The 22,315-nt window shown below is 47.5% G+C and overlaps 1 protein-coding gene across 1 annotated transcript in view; it reads left to right on the top strand.

The window, feature by feature from the left end:
* USP24 (ubiquitin specific peptidase 24) overlaps nt 1-22,315 on the top strand; it is a 140,351-nt gene that overhangs the window by 113,773 nt on the left and 4,263 nt on the right. Inside the window, exons 56-67 of the mRNA XM_042997312.1 lie at nt 4,168-4,264; nt 6,878-6,994; nt 7,671-7,763; nt 9,780-9,882; nt 11,436-11,557; nt 12,481-12,594; nt 14,481-14,546; nt 17,171-17,237; nt 18,234-18,312; nt 20,342-20,417; nt 21,031-21,117; nt 21,464-21,574. Of these exons, the coding sequence (XP_042853246.1) occupies nt 4,168-4,264; nt 6,878-6,994; nt 7,671-7,763; nt 9,780-9,882; nt 11,436-11,557; nt 12,481-12,594; nt 14,481-14,546; nt 17,171-17,237; nt 18,234-18,312; nt 20,342-20,417; nt 21,031-21,117; nt 21,464-21,574 (1,132 nt within the window). The remainder of the gene's footprint in view (nt 1-4,167; nt 4,265-6,877; nt 6,995-7,670; nt 7,764-9,779; nt 9,883-11,435; nt 11,558-12,480; nt 12,595-14,480; nt 14,547-17,170; nt 17,238-18,233; nt 18,313-20,341; nt 20,418-21,030; nt 21,118-21,463; nt 21,575-22,315) is intronic.

Below are 22,315 nucleotides of genomic sequence, written 5' to 3'. Positions count from 1 at the left end.
CATCTAGCTACGTTTGGATTCTGCTATTTTTCAACAACTTACTACTAGTATAATACCTATGGTAGTACATTTACCTACATACCTGTAATAAAAAATAATTAGCTTTTTCTGGTGAAAAGTCTAGATGCTCCAGTCACTGTGGATGTTTAGCCTGTACTCCCAGTCATCCTTGGGCCAGTTTCTCTTGTCCTTGGGGGAGTGCAGTACTTACGCACAGGCTCTGTGATCTCAGTGTCCCTTGTCCCCAGTGGGCCCCTCCTTCATCTCCTCACCCCTCATGCCTGCCATGCTAGCACACCCCACCTCCAGCTAAGGACCTTGCCTCGGACTTCACTGAGAATATACGAGTCACAAATGAGCAGGCCTCTATCCCCAGCACGTCGGAGCCTGTTCTCGTCATCTTTTCTCCTGTTACTGTGGGGGAGTGTCCTGTCTCCTCTCAAAATGAACGTCTACATGAGCAAACCCTTTATCGGCTCTTATTCCTGCACCTTTACCTTCTAGAATTTTCTACAGAGTACTTCTGTCAGCATGCGGATATGCTCTGGTATCTCTCAGCTCGAACAGACAACAGAGAATTCAGAAATACAAGCTCGTTTCACGGGGAGCTCACAGTCTGGTGGCATGTTAGCTGACCGAAACTCTTGATCCCATATTCCTTTCATCTCTAGGTCTGAGCTCCAGACACTCATTTGCCTACTTGATGTCTCCACTTCTTTCTCTAATCTACCTCATACAGCAACAAAAGTGGTTTTTTGAAACAAACTGGATCACATTACTTCTGTGCTTGAAAATTCTTCAGTGGATCCCTGTCAGACGCCTAATAAAATCCACAGCCTTTACATAACCCACAAGGCCTTGCATATGGTCTCACTTCAGTTTCCTCACACGGGTTTGTTGATTCCTTCGACACGCTCTGCTTACTTTCCTGCCTAAAGACCCTTGTACCTTTATTGCCTCTATCTGGGATGTTCCCCCCCCCCCCCATCCAGTCCTGCATCTTACCCTTGAGATGTCAGAGAAGCCGTTCCCTTCGGATGACCCTATCTAAAGCCAGTATACGATTGCTCTGCTCTGCTGTTGTACCTGTCTCCTCACTAAACCCTGGCTTCTTGAGGGCAGGAGTTAAGCGTGTTTGGTTCCCTACCGTACACAAAGAGCCTGGCACATAGTAAGCACTCCGCTGTTTGTGGGTGTGTGCGTGTATGCACCCGCGCACATAACACACGGAGAGACAGCAAGTAACCATTCATGTGAAGTGTTATGTGTGCCTGGCCCTCTGGAGTTTGCACTGAGATGAACTTTCCCGTTTGTCCAGTGTAATTCCAAAGTCTCTTCCCAATAGTAAGAAGCTGAATATCCTAGAATCATCACATATTTGGAAGGAACATTGCAAATATTTAGTTTATTCCCTTATATCCAACCAGGCTTGCTTTGAAATATCTCCGGAGGAACTCGGTGACTCCTCTGGGAGGATGTGTGGTTTGTTAGTGTTCCTCACGGTCAAGAAGCCCAGTGAATTACCTAATCTGAATTCTTCCTGAGAGAGTTTATTATATTTTTGTCTCTTTATCGCTGTCAATTTGTCACTGTCAGTTGCTGAATTTACATTTTGTAATTTTATAATTCTTTAGAATTCTTAAGATAACCTAGGTTGCCACTGTTATAACTAAAATAACTGTCCGTGTGAAGGGCTGCCGTCTCTTAGATCAGAGCTTCTCAGTGCTGTGCTTTATTTTTTAGGCAATGGTCAAATGTCACTATAATTGTAAAAATCTGAAGCTGTGGTAAACATTGCTAGAAAATCGAGCTCTATTAAAAATTGATCTAAATTAAAACTACTAAACGAAGAGTATTTTACATCTTCTAAAAAGGTTTTGTTGTGGACGCACTTAAACATACAGAAAGTAGCCCCAGTGAGAGCCCTGTCCTGTGCCACTTCCCGGGCCCGGTTCCCAGCACTTTGCCCATCTCGTTGCCCACCCTGTTGCCCACCCCCCGGCGCCCACCACTCACTCACAGGCCTGCTTTTTTTCCGCAAGTGTTTTAAAGTCAGTCTCAGACATCATATAATTTCACTATAAATTTTTCAGCATGTGTCTCTAAAAGGTAGTTTTTTAAAAAAAAAATAAGCACTTTACCATTATCACACTAAACAAAAACACTTCTTTTTTTTTTTTAAACATTTATTTATTACTGAGAGACAGAGAGAGACAGAGCATGAGCAGGGGAGGGGCAGAGAGAGAGGGAGACACAGAATCCGAAACAGGCTCCAGGCTCCGAGCTGTCGGCACAGAGCCCGACGCGAGGCTCGAACTCACGGACCGTGAGATCATGACCTGAGCCGAAATCTGATGCTTAACCAACTGAGCCACCCAGGCGCCCTCAAAAATACTTCTCTTATATCCTCCTAAATCCAGTCCATATTCAGATTTCCACAGGCATCTCAAAAAGGTTTACTCTTCCACTGAGTTTATACAAATCAGGATCCACACAAGCTCCACACGCTGTTAGTTTATACATCTGTTAAGACTCTTTTAATCTATAATTGTTCTTTTTCCCCCACCACCTCCTTTTTTGTCATGCCATCTTTTTGAGGGGCACACTGGCCGTTTGCCCTATAGAAGTCCCCACATTCTGGATTCGTCTGCATTCTCATAGGGCCTCCTGGTGTCTACGATAGGAAATGTGGAGTGACCCCTGGAGACAGGCTTTCCAGAAGAATTACACCCGAATCTGACAAAGCCTCTGGAGCTGAACATTATAGGCACACTTGTTATCTCTAACTTTCTTGTGGCTGCCACTTAAAGTCTTAGTGCACAGCCTTTTCAGTCTGGTGCACATTAGGTAGCTCCTGGGCAGCTAGCAGTTACGGGGAATAAGCAGCAGAGTGACCATAGAGAGCTCCGCTCTGATCTCTCTCTGGGGAAAAGAAGGCAGGCTCTCCATATACCCCTGAAAGGGGAGGAAGGAAATACCAGTGCTGCACGCAAACAGGGACCAGAGCAGCGTTCTGCTGGCACCTGGAGGACGTGGTCATCAACATTCGGCTGTATTTAAACCTCTCATGTGGAATAATGCGGACTTTCTGTTAAGAAATATTAGAAAAGACGGGGCGCCTGGGTGGCTCAGTCAGTTAAACGTCCGACTACGGCTCAGGTCACGATCTCACGGTCCGTGAGTTCAAGCCCCGCGTCGGGCTCTGTGCTGACAGCTCAGAGCCTGGAACCTGTTTCAGATTCTGTGTCTCCCTTTTTCTCTCCTCCCCCGCTCATGCTCTGTCTGTCTCTTCTCAAAAAAAATAAATAAATGTTAAAAAATAAAAAGAAATGTTAGAAAAGATAGACGGGTTTTCACTTTGCTGATTACAGAATGAGTTGTCACACGGGAGTGCGTGTATGAAGCAGAACACAAAGCGTGGCTGGAGAAGCACACTCCAGGGCATTCCCACCCCCCTCAGCCCTGAGAGCAGCACCCCTGCCTCTGAGGCCACCGTACCACCATTCCACGCATGTAAAGGATTGAATTAGGTTGTGCACTTGCGGGGCACGGTGCAGTAGCTGACCGTACCACCAAGAGTGCTGAGACGGCGAGGCGTGTAACAGACCTTGACTGCTGCGGTCATCACCTCCATCCGCATCACGGAGGGAGAAAGGAGGGAAGCACCACCGCTTGTTTAGGGGTCGGGTAATAAGGCTTGGGGAGAAGAGAGGAAAGGAAAGAGATAGAAATCCTGACATACGGGTGGAGGAGGAGGGGCGGTCTTGACTGTGAACTTTATTACGTTACTCTGAGAAATTCAAGGGATGCCCCTGGGAGAACCCCTTAGCCAACAGAATTTATAAAATTTTAGGTCCTTTGCTTTCGTATCTCTTTATGTCCATTTATCTCGTTATGCTGTTACATTTATACAAATACTCATTTCAGGAGAAGTGGGGAAGAAGGGGGAAAATCTACTTTCAGCGCCCAGGGGTCTGGTTTTCCTGTTTGGCCGCCTTCCTCCTGCACAGTGGCCTGAGACAGTGTCCCAAAGCTCTCAGGAGCCTTGACCCGAGAGCTTGGAGGGATTTTTTTTCTTGCACAGTAGGTGGGCCAGGTGTTGGGAAGGTTAAGTTATAGAAGTTCCTTCTGCCTTCTCAGCACGCACCTTTTCTCTGTGTGTTTTAGGATTTTCTTGCTGGAGTGCAGTGTGCGAGAAGTACGAGTTGCCGTGGCCACCGTTCTGGAGAAAACCCTAGACAGTGCCTTGTTTTATCAGGATAAGGTCGGTCTCATTTCTTAAACGTTATGTCTACATTCTGTTTCTACCAAGTGTCTTAAATTGCACGTAACAAGAAAGAGAGCCCAGGGTTGGAGTCTGGTAATTCTGCCTTAGAGAATGCACCTCCCGCAGTCTGCCTTTCTGGTAAATGCCAGGGTAGAAGGCACACTGTCCTTGCCTCCTCGTACCCCAGAAGTCAGGATAGGCTAGGAATTTGGGTCTGCTCTGGTCTGCTTCAGGCTTTTCTCTCTAGAGCACTCCTTTTTCAGAGTCTTCGCTCAAGACTCTGTTCAGTTTCACTGAACTGAGACTAACCTGAGTCTTGAGACTCTAGTCTAGACCCACAGACATTTTGAGCCGCACTTGGCTTTGTCTCTTTCCTAACAAGCTGTTTCCATGATCCAAACCTGCGGTTGGCGGCCAAAGCAAATAGTGCCGTCCGTCTAGGAAGGAGCAGCAGCCAAGATGGTTTCTTCATTGGTCTCCATTACTCCTAATCTTTGCTCCTGTTCTTCTGGATTTCTTCTTCCTGATTCTGTTTCTGCAACGTATTTTCTGGTTCACAGTTCCACACGTGCTAAACTAAACCGTGGTATTTATGACTGTCCTCAAATTTCAGATATCCCCCTAAGTTTTAAGTCTTAGGGAAATAAATGACATATACTGTAAGTCTGATTATTATTCAATCTGTTATTAAGTCCTAGCAAATATAGCACTTCTTCCCAAGTTTGCTGTTTCAAACAGCTGACACCACATGGAAAACTTTGAAAAATGTTGTTTTCAGATCCGATTGGCTCCTTATAGACATTGGCTGGAGGCAATGTGTCTCAATGAACTAAATGCAAATTCTAGGAGTTGCTGCTTCAGATTCAGACGTTGGCTTTGCTGTTCCACCTTGAGCAAGTCCTTTTGTTTTTATTGTTTTTATTTAAAAAAATTTTTTTTGAGTTTATTTTGAGAGAAAGAGAGAGTGCAAGTGGGGAAGGGGCAGAGAGAGAGAGAGAGAGAGAGAGAGAGAGAGAGAGAGAGAGAGAGAATCCCAAACAGGCTCTACAGTGTCAGCTCGGAGCCCGATGTGGGGCTCGAACCCACAAACCACGAAATCATGAGCTGAGCTGAAGTCAGACACTTAACCGACTGAGCCACCCAGGTGCCCCCCAAGTCCTTGAAGAAAGATGCTAATCCAGTTACAGTACTTAGCTCCTTCAACATTGCCTGACCCAAAGTTCACCGTAAGACAACCTAAGGAGCTTTGCTCAGCCCAGAGTGAACAACGAGGTCAAATAGGCCCTTTAGGGAAGACCTAGAAGAAGACCATGGCTCAATTCCAGGAATTCCAAGGAAGCTGAGGTTTACTCTAAGGCACTGGTTTTCAGTCAGCTTAAACAGCAGGACCATTTTTCAGACCTCACCTTACCTGGATGCAGAGTATGTAACATCAGTCATTGGGAGCCGCTTAGGACAGTTCGAATACCATTGCTCTGAAATACCCTCACGGAGCTCTTCTACGATACTTAATGTAAGGGCCTTCTCGCTGTCCTCCTTCCTCCCGTGTACCAACCCAAACAGAGGATAAACGCAAAATTAGTGCAGTCTCCCTCCAGATGGGGTCAGGCTATGGCGTAGTAAGTAGTCCACCAACCTCTAGAGGCAGGACTACAGGTGGTAGAGAGGGAAGGGAGTGGTGGAGGACGTAAGCACGGAAGCCATTGCCTCAGTGAATTCTGTTTGACACCCAGCTGATGTATTTTATGCGTATTTCCCCCCCATAACGGAAATGGTGCCTCTGGCCACCCACCTTATATTGTAAAGTACTTTGAAAACGAAGTGCTATATCAATGGTAGGTTTTACTGTATTTATGACGAGTGTGACAGGATGGGTGGGAATATTTCAGAAGCCTGTGAACACCATCTTCAGGGGAGATGAGCTAACAGGAGTAGTGAGCTGGTCTTAATTCTCCAGTCACAGATGGATTTCTAGGGACTCGTCCAAAACCAGTTGGGGTGGGAGGGAAAGAAGAAGCAATGTGATTACCAAAATGGTTTCTAAACAAATAAAATGTTTTTCAAAGCTTTCCATGAGGCGTCCGCGGGCTCTCAAGTAAGTTCACAGTTGAGTTGATATTACCGTTGTCATTCTGTCAGGCTGTTGCTCTCCATTTGCTCCATTGGCTTGATTTCTGGCCCCTATGCCTGTGTCTGTGTTTTTTATTCTTTGCATCTGTGATTATGTGAAGATGTAGCATAGTGGAGGGAGGGATTCAGAAATGTTTCCTCTTAAACCTCCCCTCCCCACTTTTCTTTTAAGAGACAGAGAGAAATTGGCTCTGCAAAAAATGTGACCACTAGGCCAATGAGTCCTGCCCTTGAATCTTCAATCGAGAAAACAAGACTAGGCTTTCCTCTTAATTGTTTCTACAGCACCAGTCTTTCCCTGGAGGATAAAAGTGATGATCCGTTTTTGCTCTCCAAAGCATAAATCCATCTGAATCTGAGACTGGATTGTATCAATCAGACTTCCTTTTGTTCTTGCGGTGATTTACTTCAGATTAATTCCGTTACAAACGTCTGTCTTCTATTCTTTTTCTTTACGTGATTTCATCTTTCCTCAACCAGTTAAAAAGCCTTCATCAGTTACTGGAGGTTCTACTTGCTCTGTTGGATAAGGATGTCCCAGAAAACTGTAAAAACTGTGCTCAGTACTTTTTCCTATTCAACACTTTTGTACAAAAGGTAAGTGATTTTTTTTTTCTTCTAATATCTTTTCCTTATATCGCAGATTTTTAGTCTCAAGGAACTTTTTATACATGGGAAAAATTTAAACGGGTCAATATTGGATCTAAATGTAGGGTTTTATGAGCGTTGCTTCTTAAAAATCTTTATTTGTGGATTCTGTTACTTGCCAGAATTCTGATACAGGTAGATACAGTTACTCGTTGATAGCAGGGGGTCTGCATGAAAACTAGTGCCTCCTCGCATGTCTGGCAGCCATTGTGAAGCAACGTGAAGTTGTTGAAACTCAGGAGGTTTTTAAATTACATTTTTAACCATATTTTCTGTATGTAAATCATAGCATTTAAAAACTTACTGACCCCTGGGGCGCCTGGGTGGCTCAGTCGGTTAAGCGTCCGACCTCGGCTCAGCTCTTGATCTCACGGTTCGTGAGTTCGAGCCCCATGTTGGGCCCTGTGCTGACAGGTCGGAGCCTGGAGCCGGCTTCGGATTCTGTGTCTCTGTCTCTCTTTGCGCCTCCCCTGCTCATGCTCTGTCTCTCTCTCAAAAATAAGTAAATGTTAAAAAAAACCAAAAACCTCACTGACCCCTTAAAACTTCTTGTTTAACTGTGTTTTTAATACAGATTTTTATCTGGAGAGATGTATAACTTGTCATTCTTAATATCTTGTGACAGCAAGGTATTCGGGCTGGCGATCTTCTTCTGAGGCACTCAGCTCTGCGACACATGACCAGCTTTCTCCTCGGGGCCAACCGGCAAAACAATCAGGTAACGCCCTCTACTTTGTGGCCCAGTGCGATGGCCATGGTTTTGTCACCACGTTGTCTCCCTTTGTAGGTGATGAATATATTTCATTTCATAAGAGTCCAGATACTAGCACTATGAAGCCCTTAAAATTCTTCGGAGTTCACTTGTTTTTACGGCCTCCTCAAAGATAATAGTCTCCTCATAGATAATTAGTCTGATAATAACTCATGGAGATGACTAGAATATCCGTCAAAAAGTGTCCTAGGAGGAAAGATGGGCTCTGCCTGGGGGTTTCAAAAGCCTTTAAGAAATAGTGGCATTGGGACCTCCCCTTGCCACCTGGGACTGTGAGCAAGGCCGTTCTGGTGGAGGTTGTAAGTGGGGTGCTGGTCACAAGGGCAGAGTTCAAACGGGAAGTTGAACGGTGATGCACTGAGTGATGCTGTGGATATAATGCTCACGGACAATGAAAGGGAAGTTGCGATAAGTCAGGCTAGTTACAGCAAAAGAGGACTCTCCTGGGGCACCTGGGTAGCTCAGTCGGTTGAGTGTCCAACTCTGGCTCAGGTCATGAGCTCTCGGTCCGTGAGTTCAAGCCCAGCGTCGGGCTCCGTGCTGACGGCTCGGAGCCTGGAGCCTGCTTTGGATTCTGTGTCTCGCTCTGTGTTCCTCCCCCACTCCCACTCTGTTTCTCAAAAATGAATAAATACTAAAAAAAAAAATTAAAAAAAAGAGGACTCTTCTGTGTGGAGTTTCTATATTGCTGTGTTTCTCCCATTATTGTATTTCTTCTGTTTGATAGACTTAACTGTGAAACATGTGAATGTGCACTCAGGATGAACACTAGTTACGGAATGTTTATTACGTGCCAGGCACGCTAGTTACCTTACACACTATACCTCGGATACGGGTCAGTAAAATAAGCATTCCCCTCCCCGCCGCATTCTCAAGCAAGAATCAAAGCTCAGAGAACGTCAGCGAGTCATGTCAGGCCACAGAGCTAAAGCGTTGTGGAACAGAGATTCAGACCCAGCTCTGCTTTCCCTGCTGTGTAACGCATCACGTAGGAGCGCCTTCCTTTCTCTGTGAGAGGACACAGACTTGCGGGCCAGGCCTCCTCTCGGCCGCCCGTTGTGCCGCCAGTTGCGCTCTCCAGTATCAAAACCAAGTGCTGCCTCCACAGCGTGTTCCGTGGGTTGATACCATGTTGAAATTTACAGTGGCTTGTTTTACTTCGCGCTGTATCCTCTCAGACTCCACTGACCCTGACGATTAATTGATACTGACTGTGATTTAAATAAGATTTAATTTAATTAATAGTGTTACAGAATTCGTATTGTTTTGCTTCTATGGAGCACATATAATATTGAAAACGTTTTCTTTTTCTGGTTTTCATTTCTGTATATATATATTTTTTTAATCTCCATCCAAGTGCGTTAGCATATAGTGCAATAATGATTTCAGGAGTAGATTCCAGTGCCTCATCCCTCACGTATGACTCCCAGTGCTCATCCCAGGGTCTTCCTTCAGGCCCTTACCCATTTAGCCCATCCCCCCACCCCCAGCCCCTCCAGGAAAACATTTTCACTTTTAGTGTTTCATGTGACCCACACAACCACGAAGCGGACGGGTATGTTGTCTCTGCTGTTCCACAAAGAGGCCAGGTGCCGTTACGGCAGAGAACTTGCCCCCGTCCAGCAAGCGCGGTGAATGGCACAGGAGGGCCATGGCTCCGGCTCTCCAGCCTCCCGGGTTTTCCCCATCAAACTCAGGTATAGGAAAATTACCCAGCACTCGAGAAGCATGCAATACCTGACTTCACGACGTAAATGGGACTGTTTCAGAGCACAATATGTCTACAGGAAAAAGAAATACAGGCTGGCTTAAAACCCATGACTTTCTTTATGCTTTGACTTCTGTCAGACACGGAGAAAGACTTGTGGTTCAAAACATCATGAACCAGCCTGTCCTTTCCCTTCTTTTTCATGGTACTTCTAACCCACACAGTGACGCTCAGTCTGTTTTCACTGTCGACAGATACGTCGGTGGAGTTCAGCACAAGCACGAGAATTTGGGAATCTTCACAATATAGTGGCATTACTTGTTTTGCATTCAGATGTCTCTTCCCAAAGGAATGTTGGTGAGCTTTCATATATCCTTGATACAGCAGAAGAAAGAAGGCAGAGTGAATTTGTCAGTAATGCACAGAGACTAATAATGTTAGCAATTAAATGAATATTATTCTCGTTTGGCTATTTGATATATGAGGAACACTTAAGTTTTTTTTGTCTTAATGCATGTTAAATTTCACCTTATTAGTTTGTCACAAGAGAAAGTCAGTCATTTATTTGGTGGGGAGGGGTATACAAATATTTCTTAAAAATACTCTAGGATTAGAGGCTAATGCAGAGTTCACTCATTACATTCATTACTATAATTGGCCCAGCTAATCTAGTGGGGAAAATAGCCAAGTGTGGGTTGCAGTCTCCTAGCTGTGTGAACTTGACCTTTCTGATCCTAGATACAAAATGGAAATATTAAAAGCATAACTCCCCAGGTATAACGAGGATTAATGAGATAAAATGTTAAAGTACTTTGTAAAACTGAAGACGATTCAGACGTGAATTATGTCATGGACATGTGTTTGGATATAAGAGGCAATAGTTGGTACCTTTCCCGCTTTGTCCCCCAGAACCACTAGTCTGTCCTCATTTAGCGCAGCTGAGACACAAGTCGCCTCTGTGCTTAATCCAGTATCCTAAGCTGTGTGTGCACCACGTTTTTATACCGTGCCCGGGCCTTGTCAGGACAGCACCAACAGCAGTGACAATAGTAATACAAGAGGGCAGCTGGAAAGTATTCAGTGTTTTCTGTGTGCTGTGTGCTCTGTGTGTGTGAAATCCCCTCAGCAAGCCTGTGAGGGATAGTCCCCTTCCACAGACGGGGAACCAGAGCACGGGCAGGCCTCGGAGCTTACACAGGCCTCAGCTGGGAAGTGGCACAGGGGTGGGTATGTGAGCGCAAGCCTCTGATCACCAGCAGGTGTAGTAGGCGTCCCTGTCATCTGACCAGGAAGATCTGATAGAAGTCCCGGGCATCACTCTGATCTGGAAATGCTTCCTGACTCCAGAGGACCACTGGGGAGCGCTCAGATGGTTGTGGGGTAGTTTGTTTTCTTTACTCTGACTCATACACCTAAAAAGACAAGGCTGCCTAATCTGTGAGCTCAGACAGGTTTGTAAAAGAGTGTGAGTCCTTGTTTTCTAGCACGTGGGGCAACTCACCCCTTCCATGCGGGGTGATTCTGCTTCGCATCGATGGTGTTGGCCATTATTAGAGGGCACTTGTTTGAGCAGCTAATGTCTCGTCCAGTGTCCCTTCAGAGGGCATTTGAGCATTTTGTTTCATATACCATTTACATTTTACTTCTTTGAAAGATCGTCCTGGGTGGGGTCACTAGGAGTCTGGAGATGTAAGTAGTCGCTCTGACCACTTAGGCACACGCTGTGAGAAGTAGGTAAACATTTTGTCCTGTCTGCATGCCCGGCTTCCCCACCAGACTGTGAGGGAACAGGCTGTAAGTACTGAGCAGTTGCGTATATGAATCTCAAGAGCATCACTTCACCTTGTAGATTGTCTGCTCTGTAAGATAACATCAAGTGAGATGGGTTTGCTTTTTTTGGTCCCCTAAAGCTCCTGGTGTATTTAAACAACGGCCACCTATTAGCATCGCCCCCTCCAGCCCTCTGCTGCCCCTCCATGAGGAAGTAGAAGCCTTGTTGTTCTTGTCTGAAGGGAAGCCTTACCTGTTAGAGGTAAGTTCTTGATCTTCTGGAACCATTTTCTTTTTCATTATTTTCTCTTTGCGGAAACATGCCCTTTGTGATATTTTGCATGTCGCTCCGACGAAGGAGAGTATTGTTAAGAGAAGAAAAGATTCTTTCAAATCAATTTTTCTTCCTGGGTATATGTCAGAAAGAAATGATCCGCTGAAGAAAATTTTTATCAGTCCTCTCTACAAGCGAGGATTGGACCCTCGGGGTCCAGCCCAGCTAATTTCCCCCCTGCCCCACCCGGGTCTCAGGAGGAAGTGAACGACGCCATCAGTTACTCAGTTTATTATCTAAAGGTTTTGTTCCCAGTCTTCTGTGTGGGAGACTACATACCGCTCTGGAGCACACGCTTTTGGTAAATCTCAGGAGTGTGAGAGTGGGCTGCTCCCAGCCCTTCATCGTGTCACACGCCGTGTGGCCGACCTGCAGCTGGCGTCCTTCCCCTTCCACCCAGAGCTGCCTACTGCTAAGAATTTAATCTGCCAGACCCTCTTCCGAAACTTGATTTACATGCATAAATCTGTAAGCCGTATATCATACTGGTGGTTTAATCATGTCAACAGTGCTGTACTCTGTATCTTTTGGTTTCTTTAGCTTAACATTGTTTACTTTAGGGATCTGTCAGTGACTCTCTTCATTTAGTGCTGGCGGTGGTGGTGCATTTGGGGCATTTATCTTTGAATATCCGATGAACGCAACTCCCCTGGGGAAAGAAGGTGTTGTGCACATTTGCACAGATTTTTTTTCCAGACCGACTTAGGCCTCTGGCAGTTAAGAAAGCCTGCTGTGAGGTGATGTTGAAGAGCTTGACCCTGAATACATCTATTTCAGTTGAAGTCAGAAACAACACATCGACAATTAATCCCGCCCTGAGAAAGTTTCCTCCTTTCATACCCTCCCGCTAGGTGATGTTTGCTTTGCGAGAGTTGACGGGCTCGCTCCTGGCGCTCATCGAGATGGTCGTGTACTGCTGCTTCTGTAACGAGCACTTCTCCTTCACCATGCTGCACTTCATTAAGGTAGAGTCTCCGCGAGAGAGCCGGCGCGGGCTGGGGACCTGCTGCCGAGACTGTAGGGAAGGGCACCTTTGCTCCCAGGAAAGATGCTGCTTTCAGCGACCTAGTTGCTGTTTCTAATCAGAAACATACTGTAGGCCCCTTTTTAAAAACTAAAGACTGAAAAGAACCCAGAGTCTTTCCATTCACCGATAATCACCACGAGCCTTCTCTTAGGTTTCCCTTTTATTTTCTGTGCGTGTATTTTACCATAATTGGAATTTTACCGTCTTTACGACTTTGTGTCCTTTTTTCACCTGACGTTATAAGTATTTTCCCACGTTATGAAGTTACCTTCGAGGCCCTTTCGTCCTCTCGTCTACCATCATCTACTTAGCCATTCCCTCCCTGGCGATGCACGTTTGCCTTGGGCTCAGTTGTTAAGTACTTAGAACGTACTTCATAGTTAATCATATGCAGTGGCCACCGTTACTATGTAAGATGGGCTTCCAATTCCAGGTCCTTTTCACCAGGCAACATTTTAAACATCAAAAGTAGGTTTTTCTTACCTCCTGAAGAGGTGACGTAACTCATTGGGAAGCTCTGATCAGTACTGGACTCTTCCATACGTTGCACTTAACTGGGCACCAAGTGCCGTTCCAGCCATTTACACATGGAACCCTCAAGTGGTCCTACGATGTAAACACTACAACTGTTACCATGTTACAGTTGAGGAAACTGAGGCACAGAGTAAGTAACTTGCCCGGTGTCCCGTAGCTAGCAAGTGGCAAAGTGGGAATCTGAACGTCGGCAGTGTGGCTCTAGGGCTGTGCTCTCAGCCATATTGCGTACTGCCTTTCTGGGAATTACTAGAAAAACCTTGAAGCCAGCACATATTTTTCTGAGTTTTTAATCTTGAATGTTTTTAATTATACGGATAATGCACGCCTGCGTTTTCTTTGTGAAAAATTAAGACGTGTGATAAGGCCAAAGTCCACCAAGCAACCGTGTCCCCTCTCCGTCCTACCTCAGGGGTCAGTCCTGTCCCCTTCGCTGTGTCCTTTCAGGCCTCTTTTTGTGAATCGTTACCATATATATTAGTTTCTGCTCACAGAATCTCGGCCACCCCTTCTTGCCTTCTTACCTGCACCAGGACTTGTAATAGTGACACCTGTAGGGTTAAGAAGTGGCAGGTGAGCGGTGGATTGTGTGTTCAGACTGTTCCCAAAATGTGTTTGCCCTGAGCCTTTTCTGTGAAGACCTGTGTCAGAGGTGATTGAGTTCCTCTTACCCTTTACTAATTATACGGCCTCAGGCAGTTTCCTCCTCTGTTAAGTGGGAGGGAAGTATGACTTAACAGAGTGTGACACGCGGAATGCCCCCTCAGTACCGGACCTGGCACCTTGAAGGGCAGTGTTGTAACGCAGTGTCCTTCCCCACGGTCCATATGCATGAGGCCAGTAAGGCGCCCAGCGGAGCGTGAGTTTTACGAACCGTGATCCCTTCACCTAGTGTGCCTTGGCAAGTTTTCTATTCCGTAAGCTGACCTTTCTCACATATATCACTCATAGCATCCTTACCCCAGAGCGTATGTTCTGGAAAACAGAGTAGGTTGTGTGTGAATGAAATAGAAACAGAAATTTGGGCCTGTTTGCTTAAAATTCTCTTTTCCTCTCTGCCTTTCTTCCTCTGTCCTTCCTAATTGCGTAGTGTGGTATCCTAGTCTCGCAGTGTTACAGTCCGTAGAGACTGCTTTAGTCCCAGGCTTAGCCCAGAGAGGACAGCTGGCCCAGGGTCGAGCCGACAGTGGTGGATTTAGAACGGGAGCCCAGCCCTGTTGCTTTTGCCACTCTGATGAGCTTTCCACTGAAGACTCACTGGAATTTTTGTGCTTCTAAAAAATTTTTCAGAACCAACTAGAAACGGCTCCACCCCATGAGTTGAAGAACACGTTCCAGCTCCTCCATGAGATACTGGTAAGTGAAAAACGTTCTGATTCTCCTGTGCTGTTCACTAGGGTTACCGGTCAGGGCGCTGGGGTGGCTCCATCGGTTGCGCGTCCAACTCTTGATTTCAGCTCAGGTCGTGGTCTCAGCGGTTGTGAGATCGAGCCGCATGTCAGGCTCTGCGCTGAGTGTGGAATCTGCCTAAGATTCTCTCTCAGGGCGCCTGGGTGGCTCAGTCAGTTGGGCATCCGACTTCAGCTCAGGTCGTGATCTCACGGTCCGTGAATTCGAGCTCTGGGCTGACAGCTTGGAGCCTGCAGCCGGCTTCGGATCCTGTTGTCTCCCTCTCTCTCTGCCCCTCCCCTGCTCAAGCTCTCTCTCTGTCTCTCTCAAAAATAAATAAACGTTAAAAAAAATTTTTTTTTCAAGATTCTCTCTCTCTCTCTCTCTCTCTGTCTCTCTCTCTCTCCCCCCCTGCTCCTCTCTCCTTCCCTCTCTCCCTCCCTGCCTCCCTCCTCTCCCTCCATCCTCCACTCACACTCTCTTTCTAAAATTAAAAAAAAGAAAATAGTCAGCTTGTTCTAGTCAGCTTGTGTTTGCAAACAGAAAGTTCATGTCCTTGTATCGTCTTGTACTCGCTTGGCCTGCACTTAGTGGGTCCTCTTTACCGCAGTCATGTTTCTGTCATTACTGACTGGGAGGCTAGTGGTAAGGAAACTACCTCGTGGGAACTCACAGTGGAGCGAGGGAGCCCGCCAAGTATAGGCAGTGACAGTGCAGAGAGCAAGGAAGTGGTGGCCGGGGGACTGTGCCGAGCACAGATGCCGTCTCCTTCAGACCTCAGGATAACTGTCACGTAAATTGCTGCTCTACAGTTCATTCACATCTAAGACCCCGCTGATGGCCCACGTGCTACTAAAATTCCTGCTTACAAGCCACGAAACGGGAATGTAATCCACCGTAGGATGCATTCCAATTCCGGATACGGAGGAGAGGCAGGGGAGAACTCAGCTGTAAACAGTGAAGTCCATTATTGGTAGAAACTGCACCTTAGCAATGTGGAGGGATTTGCCCAAGGCCACCCTTGAATGGAAGGGACAGAGTCAGGATCTGAGCCAGGCGACCGGCCCCAGAGCCCGTGCTCTCCACCAGCTCGTTTGCAGGGCTCGTAAGGAAGTGGCGTCAGCAGGAGGAGAGGGAATGGAGTAGGGCTTGGGGAACAAAGCCCAGACCAAATCGTGAAAGGCTCCGGGTACCAACGCACGTGCGCGTTTTTCCTGTAGGCCTGTGGTTGCACACTGGTAGCCGGGTTCTTGAGAAACCAGGTCATGTGACACACTGGCCCCATTTCCTGGATGCCCCAGTCACCCAGAGCAGTTAGCAGCTTGCCCCGCTCAGATGAGGCACATGCTGTCCAGTGCCCCTCTGTCCTCACTGCTCCTTATTGTCATTCCTAGCCCACTTGGTTCATTTCCTGCTGTCCTGGCCTGTGTAGACATTTCACTTTGCAACCCCTGCCATCACTGTTGGGCGGCATGGGAAGGCTTTAACAGGGGAGTGATGGGACCTGACTTAGGTCGTAGAAAGGTTCCCCTGGCACTTGTTTTGAAGGACTGACCGAAGAAGGAAGCCGGGTTGGAATTGGAAAACCACACGGGCATGTGTGGCAGTAACCTGAGTGTGAAATAACAAGGTCCGAATGGCAGAGAGACAGGGTAGAGGCAGCAAGGAACAGGTCTCGACGTGTTTGGTGGGAGAGGCAATCAGTAGACCTTGATGACTGGTTGTGGGCCGGCAAGAGCCCAGCCCAGGGCTCGCTAAGCAGACGGAGAGTCCGGGTTTCCGGTAGGTCCCTGAGACTTAGGCCTTGGCCCAGGGTGGGCATTCAGTAAACATTTCTGAATAAGGACAGACACCATGGATACCATTTATAAAAAGCCTATCTCTCTGGTCCTTTACCTCCTTTTTAGTCCTAGCACTTTTACAAAACACAGAAGATTGTTGCCCCTCAGGAGAAGGACAGTGTATTGTTGGTCTGTTCAGCAGCAAACCACTTGGCCTACTGCCCTGTGCATAGTTCAGCGTCAGGCACAAGAAGGACGGCCACAAGCAGGACACAGATCCAGCCCTTTGCGGCTTGGCATAAACCTCCATGCAGCGTGGAGAGACTGTATTGTAGCAAAACTTTCACGTGGTTTTGGCAGACAGTTTAGACCCTAAACCTCTTACCCTTGGGATCGTGCAATACACGTCCTTAGAGCCCGCTAGGTTACTATTGACAGCTGTGGATATAGTTGGTAAGAACACATAGACAGGAAGCGAATGGATCTGCAACTCTTCCTGAAGTTTTTCATCTTTAGTTTAAAATTTAAGGGGCGCCTGGCTGACTCATTCAGTAGAGCATGTGACTCGATCTTGAGGTCTCAAGAGTTTGAGCCCCATGTTGGGGACTAGGTTATACTTAAAATAAATAAACAAATAAAATAAAATTTAAGATACTGTTGAGATACATGTCAGTGACACGTTGTCTGCATTGGGTTTTGTAAGTGAGGAACTAAACCTCTTGAACAGAATTATTTTTAAAAGGCACCAGTGCGTGCCATCGCACAAGTCCCTTCTTTCATTCACCAGCCTTTGTCTCCTTCCTGTCACAGGTCATTGAAGATCCCATACAGGTGGAGCGAGTCAAATTTGTGTTTGAGACAGAAAATGGATTATTAGGTGAGTAGCCTGGCCTTCCTGAGAAACGTCTGTAGCAGACGGGCAGATGGCCTGTTATGGCCGGCCTCCTCCCTGACAGGTCTGCCCCGGGGCTCTTCCCCGCGGGGGACCTTGGGGTCCCGTTCCTGGGGCAGATAAGAGTCAGGGATGCTGTGACTTTTTTCAACAGCGAAAGGCTGCTTTCTGAAGTCAGAAGTCTTTCATTCTGCTCTGCAGCCACTGGGGAGGGAAAAGGACGTCATGCTCATGAGATAGGATTGTTGTTTTGTTTTTACCTGTGGTATGAATGCACCCAGATTTCTTTTATCTACTTGTAAATTTTTTGTCAGAAGGCTAAAGTGGCTTTAATGAGCTGTTTCTTAGAAAGTGTGGTTAAAAATAGTCCTCTTCAACATCCACCACCCACCCGTATTTCCAATTAATCTGAGTCATTTTAGATTTTGCTCTGTACCAAGAGATTTAAGACCTCTTATTCCAGAAAAGAAATGCAAGCTAAAAAGCCGTGACATTCAAGGCCACTGAGTGGCACCCAGGCTGCCTGGAACTTCCAGACCATGCCCTCCTCAAGGGCAGGGACCAAGTACTATTTACTTCTACATCCCCAAAGTGCAGAGCAGGAAGTATGTGTTGAACTGAACTAATACCCTATATTTCCATTTATCAAACTGAAAGTGTTGTAACCAGTCTTCTGTCAGTAGTATGGTGGGTAGAAAAGCTCGAAGGTCTGTTGAATAATCAGTAGAAGTTTTAGTTCCTTTTGGCTCTCCTAAAAGTCACACCTCCACCGCCACATAGGTTTCTTCAATACTATTCAGTGTTTCTGCCCATCAGCATATGGGGAGTCCTGTTGAATCCGCGTCCCCATGCTGATAGTCCGTCCCCTGTCTGCTGATCAGACCAGCTGGCTGTAAGTGTTCAGAACAAGAGAGTAGTGTTATCGGGACCCGCCTGCAGTGACCTGCTTTCTTGTCACAATTTCCTGTTCTCTCCACTCAGCTCTGATGCACCACAGTAATCACGTGGACAGCAGTCGCTGCTACCAGTGTGTCAAATTCCTCGTGACTCTTGCTCAAAAGTAAGTATCAACTCAAAACGCAGGGAGGAGATGGTGTGTTCAGTTACAAGCCGTCTGGCCAGGAAAAAAATCTGCCTCGCTGGAGTTCCTAGAGAGCCTGAGTCAGGGCGTGCTTGCTGGGGTGGTTCAGAAACCGGCGCACGTGATCTCGAGGAGAGGTGAAGGGAATGTCCGAAGAGCAGCAGGTCTTGCGGAATCCAAGACCAAAGGCTGATCCGGCAGGGCTCGTGCAGGCAAGGCAGGAATCAAGGCGGATTCGGGGACCTTAACCAGAGTTCATGCACTCGGGCTTGAGATGGCTTCAGGCCATGTAACACCACTAGCACCTCTGTCAGGCGGGTGGATCCCCGCTTTCCATCCGGTCTCTCCAGAGACAGAACAATGTTGTAGCTGCCTCCACGTAGGAGCCCAGGCCCTGTGCTGAGTGCCTTGCCCCACTCTCATTTAATCCTCGCAGCCACTCCGCGCGGCTGGATACCGCTAGTCCCGCGTGGTGGGCGGTTTAAGCGGCGTGCCTGCGGTCAGAGCGAGGGCTCGAGCACAGGCGATGGGCTTCACGGAACGGTTCTCTTCTCCTTTGCTTAATTGTGGTAAAATACACACAACACAAAAGTTACCATTTCAGCCACCCCTAAGTGTACAAGTCCACGGCGTTAAGCGCGTTCGCGTTGCTGCTCAGCCATTGCTGCCACCCGTCTCCAGAACTTTGTCAGCTTCCCAAACTGAAACTCCGTACCGACTAAACAGTCACTCCCCATTCTCCCTTTCCCTCTTCCCCCAGCAGCCCCCCTTCTCCTTTCTCTCCCTACGAACCTGACTCCTCTAGGTGCCTTATGTAAGTGGAATCCCGCAGTGTTTGTCCTGTCGTGACTGGCTGAGTTCCCCTCGCGTGATGTGCTCAAGGTTCATCCATGTTGTAGCCTGTGCCAGAATCCCCTTCCGTTTTCAAGGCCCAGAATACTCCCTGGTGTGGCTCTACCACGTTTTGTCCACTTGGCCGTCGACAGGCACTCGGAAAGCCAAGGTTGTTGGTGTTAGAAGGAGCCGTTGTGGTTTGCTGCTTCGGCTCCCCTGGGTAGGACACGGGCAAACAAAAAGCCAGCGTGACTGCATGGTGACCCGAGGCTACAGAGCACGTTATGCCACGCCACTGGGTCTCCATTTATCTTGCCCCAGATTTTTACCGATTCTTCAGCATGAGTATTGCCATCCTTGGATTTGTACCCGAATAAGAATAAGAAATCTCTTGGCCTTACTCTTGCTGCATTTGAGTGTCCTACACAAATTAAATGAGAGCTCTGGTGAAATAATGGGTGAACGTGCGTTTTCCCAGTGACATAGCATTGTGGACATGATGGAGATCATCCCTGCCACGGTTGTGGGTTCGTTAACCAGGCTTGATATGGGCGGCATGACATGAGAAGTACTTGCCTAAGTGGCATTTCCAGGTAGTGTTGGGGCCTCATGGTATGTCTGATGCGGGTACATAGTCCAGATAGCAGTGTCTTCATCTGTGCCTCTCTGTCCCTCCTGGAACCTGCATTGCACACACACAGGATCCCCGTCAGTGCTGTCTTTGACTCTGAGGGGCAGCTTTCTAAGTGGACAAATAAACCTGCAGAGAGAGGGGGGCTCCAGACCATACTTTAAAATTGGTTTTCCGGAAATTATCACTCGCGTCACAAAAGTGTAAAGACTGGCTTTGATTCTTTCGAGAATCATTTCTGTAGTTAACTGTACAGTGTGTCGTGGGGTTTTCTTGTTTATTTTTGAGTTTCCATCTTTGAATTGTAATAGGACTTAGTGGATGAACTGGTCCTAGATCAGAGACCTTTCGCTACACGTTTACCTTCTTTTGCCTTTTGAAGTTTAAACATATGAATGTATCTGAACCAAAAGCAAGTAAAAAACTCTAGAAAGACAACTGAACTTTAGCAGAAGTAGCATTTGTGTATCAAAATCAAAGGGGATGAAACAAGTATATTTGCAAGGAAAGCATTTGGCTGATAGAATATTCCCCAATCACCAGGTGTCCTGCTGCTAAGGAGTACTTCAAGGAGAATTCCCACCACTGGAGTTGGGCTGTACAATGGCTACAGAAGAAGGTAATTGCATTTTGAACTTTTCTGGCTATCACATAGGAATCAGTAAGAGCACATCTTTTTTGTTTGTTTGTTTATTTTTGAGAGAGACAGAGAGTGTGAGCAGGGGAAGGGCAGAGAGAGAGAGGGAGACACAGAATCCGAAACAGGCTCCAGGCTCCGAGCTGTCCGCACAGAGCCCGACGCGGGGCTCGAACTCACGGACCGCGAGATCATGACCTGAGCCGAAGTCGGACGCTCAACCAACTGAGCCCCCCCAGGCGCCCCAAGAGCACTTCTTACCAGGAAAAACCTCTTCATTTGGAGACTGGCCTCAACATTTGGTCAGACTTCAAACTTTTTTCAGTACAGCTGATACCTATCATGACACATTAAGTTTGTGTCTTAACACAGCATCTTAACTGTATAGGTAAGAGAGCAGGTGATTACGTAAGATGTAGGATCTCACTGAGGTCTTGCGAGGGGACGTGAAACCCTCCAAGAAAGCATCTCCTGGTGTGTTAGACCTGGGTGGGTCTGTGTGCTGTGTTAATGCTTTTTATATTCAGATATCTAATGGTGGAAATTGTGGACTCCCGTGGGCTTGTCTGATGGTGTCTTTGACTTTCCATCTCAGATGTCAGAACATTACTGGACTCCACAGAGTAACGTCTCTAATGAAACATCAACTGGAAAAACCTTCCAGCGAACGATTTCAGCTCAGGTGAGGCCTCTCTTTTGGTTTTGTGTGGCTTGAAATCCCACAGGTAGGATTTGTAGTGTGTTTCACACTAAACATCGTAGTGCGTTTAGCGTGTGCCACGGCCTCGGAGCGACGAGAGGTGTGGGTGGCGAATGAGAAAGGACAGAAGAAGGGAGTTTCTGTGAAGAGACAGCTTGTCATGTGGCTCGCAAATTCTGTGCCAGAGGAAAAGCGGTGGGGGCCGCCGGGGTGGGGGGGCGCCCTGGCTGCTGCCGCGAAGGCAGCCCCTGGGGGTCAAGCGACGGGGAGTCTTTCTGGTGGCACCACACACCCTGACTCCCTCCTCTCGTGTTCACGTCTCTCACAGGACACCCTGGCATATGCCACAGCTCTGCTGAATGAGAAAGAGCAGTCCGGGAGCAGTAACGGCTCGGAGAGCAGTCCCGCAAACGAGAACGGGGAGAGGCATTTACAACAGGTACGGCTGTGGCCCGCGGCCCAGGGGAAGGGGCACCGCGCCCGCTCTGAAGCTTTCCAGAAAGAATTTCCATAATCAAGACCAAAGGAGACCCCAGCTCCGCCCTCTAGCGATGCCGTCGGTGGGGGGGCCTCTCTGGCACTGTGCTCACAAGGCAGAACAGCAGCAGCAGGGAGGGGACTGCAGGGCTAGGGGCTCAGTGCGCGCTGGCCCGGGTGACCACCTCCAAGATGGTCCTCGTACAGCCGGGCCGCAGACGCCTTCGTTCCAGCTGGCTCACGGCACTCTGCCGGCTTGCCACAAGTCCCCCCCACCGCCCCCCTCCTGTCGCTTTCACCAGCCTCCCCAGAAACACGTACCCTTGAAAGGAAGGGCCATCGAAACACCTACTTGTCAGGGGAGTCAAAGAATAATTTTAAGCTTATTAAAAAAAAAAGAAAAAGAAAAAAAGAACACTTTCGATACGGGTCGCTCCGGTAGAAAAAGGAATGAAACATTGCTGGCGCGCTCACCGATGAAGCAGCTGTGAATGTCCTGCCGAGCGTCGCGTCTTCTCTCGGCCTGTATCACCTTGCGCCAGGGCGGTCTCCTCCGTGGTCCCGCCACAGTGCTTGGCACAGAGGGCTCATTAAACGAATCCTGTTGATGTTGTGTGTGCCATTGTTTTCTAACCTTTCAAATTCTCACAACAGCCTCTTGAGGTCCCTGTTACCCTGACTTCACAGAAGGGACACGGATGCC

This window comes from Panthera tigris, chromosome C1, assembly GCF_018350195.1.
Source record: "Panthera tigris isolate Pti1 chromosome C1, P.tigris_Pti1_mat1.1, whole genome shotgun sequence".
Classification (NCBI taxonomy): Eukaryota; Metazoa; Chordata; class Mammalia; order Carnivora; family Felidae; genus Panthera; species Panthera tigris.
Note: the sequence above shows the minus strand (reverse complement) of the source record. Positions and strands in the feature narration are given on the sequence as shown.